This window comes from Osmerus mordax, chromosome 17, assembly GCF_038355195.1.
Source record: "Osmerus mordax isolate fOsmMor3 chromosome 17, fOsmMor3.pri, whole genome shotgun sequence".
In the NCBI taxonomy this organism is placed as follows: Eukaryota; Metazoa; Chordata; class Actinopteri; order Osmeriformes; family Osmeridae; genus Osmerus; species Osmerus mordax.
This window is the reverse complement of record NC_090066.1, coordinates 400,546-405,684: the sequence shown is the minus strand read 5'-3', so window position 1 is coordinate 405,684 and position 5,139 is coordinate 400,546. Positions and strand designations below refer to the sequence as shown.

The 5,139-nt window shown below is 52.0% G+C and overlaps 1 protein-coding gene across 2 annotated transcripts; it reads left to right on the top strand.

The window, feature by feature from the left end:
* On the top strand, nt 1-3,817 carry lum (lumican; the record flags this gene model as incomplete). 2 transcript variants are annotated; one of them, XR_010878798.1, is given in 4 exon segments in its annotated part: nt 1-621; nt 828-1,021; nt 2,217-3,095; nt 3,188-3,817. XR_010878798.1 is itself a non-coding variant. In XM_067254133.1 (3 exon segments), coding segments are annotated over 3 exon segments (970 nt in total), but the record flags the coding sequence as incomplete, so codon positions are not given.
* Between the last annotated feature and the right edge of the window lie 1,322 nt (nt 3,818-5,139).

The window sequence follows — 5,139 nt, the reverse complement described above, 5'->3', positions numbered from 1 at the left end:
GGGTCAGTACGACGACTACGACTACCAGCCGGCCTCCCAGCTTGGACCCTCCGGACCCAACTGTGCCCAGGAGTGCGACTGCCCCATCAACTTCCCAAGCGCCATGTACTGCGACGGACGCAAGCTCAAGTTCGTCCCTGTGGTCCCCACGGGCATCAAGTACCTGTACCTGCAGAACAACCAGATCGAGGAGATCAAGGCAGGTGTGTTTGACAACGTCACTGACCTGCGCTGGTTGGTGCTGGACCACAACATGATCACCACCGACAAGGTGGCCAAAGGCACCATCGACAAACTGGTGGGTCTGGAGAAGCTTTTCTTCAGCCACAACCAGCTGTCCGAGCCTGTCCTGCCGCCGTCCAGAGTCCTGGAGGAGCTGAAGATGATAAGCAACCAGCTGTCCAAGTTCCCGGCGCTGACGGACAGGGAGAACCTGACGGCCGTGCATCTCCAGGACAACAAGCTGACCTCGGAGAGCATTGCTGGGGCCTTCAAGAGCCTGAAGAAGCTGCTGCTCCTGGACGTCAGCAGGAACAAGCTGAAGAAGCTTCCAGCGGGCCCACCCAGCTCTCTGGAAGTCCTCTACGCCGACCACAACGACATTGACAGCATCGCCGCCGGGTAAACACTATGTCAGAATGTGTTAATGACGTGTTTGTGTGTGTATAGTGTGTGTGATGTTATACTGTGTTCGGTCATGTGTGCGTGAGTGTAAAGTGTGTGTGTGAGTGTATAATGTGTGTGATGTTACAATGTAGTACTTTTACTGTAATGGCGTCCAGGGTGGACTTGCGACACTCAACCACTGATCCGCATCCAATCTCCAGGTACCTGAACAAGCTGCCGTCCCTCAAGTACCTGAGGGTCTCCAACAACAAGCTTGTGAACTCAGGCATCCCAGCTGGCGTGTTCAACGTGTCCACACTGCTGGAGCTGGACCTGTCCTTCAACAAGCTGCAGAAGATCCCCGAGGTCAACGAGATGCTGGAGCAGCTATACCTGCAGGCCAACCAGATCAATAGTCAGTCACCTCACCCTCACCTCACCCTCACCTCACTTCACCCTCACTTCACCCTTACCCTCACCCTCACCTCACCCTCACCTCACCCCACCCTCACCCCACCCTCACCTCACCCTCACCTCACCCCACCCTCACCCCACCCTCACCCCACCCTCACTTCACTTCACCCTCACCTCACCCTCACCTCACTTCACCCTCACCCTCACCCTCACTTCACCCTTACCCTCACCCTCACCTCACCCCACCCTCACTTCACTTCACCCTCACCTCACCCTCACTTCACCCTCACCCTCACATCACCCTCACCCTCACATCACCTCACTTCACCCTCACCCTCACTTCACCCTTACCCCACCCTCACCTCACCCTTACCCTCACCTCACCCTCACCCCACCCTCACTTCACCCTCACCTCACCCTCACTTCACCCTCACCCTCACTTCACCCTCACCCTCACCTCACCCTCACCCTCACATCACCCTCACATCACCTCACCCTCACCTCACTTCACCCTCACCTCACCCTCACTTCACCCTCACCTCACCCTCACCCCACCCTCACTTCACTTCACCCTCACCTCACCCTCACCTCACCCTCACTTCACCCTCACCCTCACTTCACCCTTACCCTCACCCTCACCCTCACCTCACCCTCACCCCACCCTCACCCCACCCTCACCCTCACCTCACTTCACCCTCACCTCACCCTCACCTCACCCTCACCCCACCCTCACCTCACCCTCACATCCCGCACCGCTCTGTCACTGATCAGACATTTTCATATTTTAGAGTCAGAGTGATCTCCCTGACTAGACGTGGTCTAGTATCTACATTTTAATCATTTAGCAGATGATTTAAGTCGCAGGTAGGGCAGAGAATCAAGGATCAAAAGTGTTTGGGTCCAACAGTATTTAGGCGGTCGGATTCGAGGGATGGGGGGGAAACCAAGGTTGCCTTCACCCCTCTTCTCTGACCTTGGTGACTTGGGAAATGTATATAAGGAAATGCAAATTGGTTTTGATATGTTCAAATGAACCGTTAATGTAATGTATTTTACCCTCAGAGACAAACAGGAGGGGGAAATTTGAACCTGGGATCTCTTTATCTGCAGTAAGATGCTCTAACCACTGAGCTACACCCACATCCTGGCCCTCTTGTCCTCTAACCAGCGTCTTCTCCTTGATCCTCTCTTTCCAGAGTTTGACTTGGAGAGCTTCTGTAAGTTCAGCGGCCCACTCAACTACTCTCGTCTGAAACACCTGCGTCTGGACGGGAACAACGTCACCCACACCAGCATGCCCGACGACGCGGCCAACTGCCTGCGCCAGGCCTCCGAGATCGTCTTCCAATGATGACCCTCCATCCAGCGTCCACAACCCCCCAGTCTGACCCCACCTCCTCCCATTCTTAACCCCACACCACCCCCTCTACCTACCCCACACTACCCCTCTACCTACCCCACACTACCCCCTCTACCTATCCCACTCCACCCCCTCTACCTACCCCACACCACCCCCTCTACCTACCCCACACCACCCCCTCTACCTACCCCACACTGCCCCTCTACCTACCCCACACTGCCCCTCTACCTAACCCACACTGCCCCTCTCCCTACCCCACACCGCCCCTCTCCCTATCCCACACTGCCCCTCTACCTACCCCACACTGCCCCTCTACCTATCCCACACTGCCCCTCTACCTACCCCACACTGCCCCTCTCCCTACCCCACACTGCCCCTCTACCTATCCTACCTACCCCACACTACCCCCTCTCCCTACCCCACACTGCCCCTCTACCTATCCTACCCTACCCCACACTACCCCACCCCACCTTTACACAACCACCCCACCACCTTACCCCACCCCCTCTCCAAACGCTGTGACCAGCCTACTAATCAGCATGCATGGCCTTGCACATTATGTCATGTGAAATAGTGTGCAGGTTTGGGTGTCCCCAGTACGTTGGGACATAGTGCTGTCTTCACTGTTCCTACGTGTCTCTTCCCCATGGTGTACATAGCTCGTATGTTGTTTGTTCTCTGGAGAACAAGGATCTGCTCTCAGTAGAAAGCCAAGGTGAATATAATGTTTTTTTAAATCAAACTTCAAAGTACGTAATTTTTTTTAACTAAATGTAGTAAAGACCAACTTTGCAAATATTCTCTCAGTCTTTAGTAAGATGTTGCGTTACAACATGAAGGAATCAGGTACATCGACGCCATGGAAGTGCTGCTCACTTCAAACATTCCTGAGCAGAAGCTGATGTTGGTCTGCTAACCAGAGATTTAAACATTTGCATCTCTCAATGCTATACTTGTTGTTTTTATGTTCTATTATGTTGAAAGATGTTTTATAGTTTTATATTTGGTTGACAAACTCGTAAAATCCCATCAGTGTGTAAGATCTGCAAGAAAAGAACAATAGTATACATGTTAGCTTAAGACTAAACTGGAGTTCCCATACTACACAGTATTTCCTTCATCAATCTTCAAATGCCATTAATCAAAAATAAAACTGCCAACAATTAATGGAAAACTGCATTCAGCTACGTTCTTGTTAATCACACTCAATCCTACATTTCTTATCACTTACCACTGTCACCTGAGGTGGAGTTAACAGTTTTTTGTAAACTATTTTTGTTTTTGTTTTGTTGTCACATAATGTCTGAGTTATGAAGTATGATTCCATGTATTGTGACGATATAAACCGTAACAGCACACAACCAACTATATAACAGTTTCATGACATGCATGCAGCTCCTGGTCTCAGTGAGGAAATAAACTCTGGCTTCTGCAGTTTCTGTTTGTTCTTGTGTGTACATTGTGGGTGGGGGGAGAGGGGGGAGGGGCGGGTGGAGAGAGGGATGAAAATAAAGAAGAGAAAGAATCAGAAGAGAGAACAGTGACTGTCTTCTGGGGTGGGTGGGTGGGAGTAGGTTAGGTTTGAATGGAAAACCATCATGATGGAATCTGATCTAACATTTCTTCATGCATTTTTTCTTCCTTAAAACCCTTTCAGACTCTCCAGGGGGAGGGGGGGGTTAGAGGAGGGGGCGAGTTTGATGGAAGTGCAGAAGCATCATGTGACCAATGTGTTTCTCATGTTTCACCAAGCTGGAGTCCTCCACTGCTGTCTGTGCGAGAGCAGATGACTGGGACAGGTCATGAGCTTCTAGCTGAAGACCAACCGCACTGTGTGTGTAGGGAGGGGGAGGGGGGGTGCAGAGAGTGTGTGTAGGGAAGGGGAGGGGGGGTGCAGAGAGTGTGTGTAGGGAAGGGGGGGGGTGCAGAGAGTGTGTGTAGGGAAGGGGGGGAGGGTGCAGAGAGTGTGTGTAGGGAAGGGGAGGGGGGGTGCAGAGAGTGTGTGTAGGGAAGGGGGGGAGGGTGCAGAGAGTGTGTGTAGGGAAGGGGGGGGTGCAGAGAGTGTGTGTAGGGAAGGGGAGGGGGGGTGCAGAGAGTGTGTGTAGGGAAGGGGGGGTGCAGAGAGTGTGTGTAGGGAAGGGGGAGGGGGGGTGCAGAGTGTGTGTGTAGGGAAGGGGAGGGGGGGTGCAGAGAGTGTGTGTAGGGAAGGGGGGGTGCAGAGAGTGTGTGTAAGGGGGATGGGATGAATTATAACCTTTCAAGGTTTTAGTGAGTGTATGGAATTCATGTAGAAAATACTTAGCGAGTGTATTTTGTGATTAATGCATGTGTAATCTTATTGGAAGGAGATGCCAAGGACATATTTCCATCCTGGAAGGACAATAAAGTGCAGTTTTATTTGAGTTAGTTTCAGTCCCTACTATATGTGCCCTGCTCTGTAGGAACAGCGTGTGCAGCTCTGACAGACCGCAGCATCTCAGGCAGCAACTCTCCTCACTCAGCCACAGAACACAGCAAGGGATCCTCTTGGCGCATTCCAGAAGCCGTCCAGATGGATGGCCTATAGGAGCCACTGATACTCAGATCACAACTGGACCATAAATTACAACCTACACGCTCATAACATGTGAGAGCAGAACGGGCTCAGCTTAATGGTGGAGTTTCTGACTGCAGATCTAGAGGTCGTAGGTTCAGATCCTGCTTGTACGTTGTACCAACCAGAAAGCATGGCTCCCTGGGTTGGTTCTCTTTGCAGTATG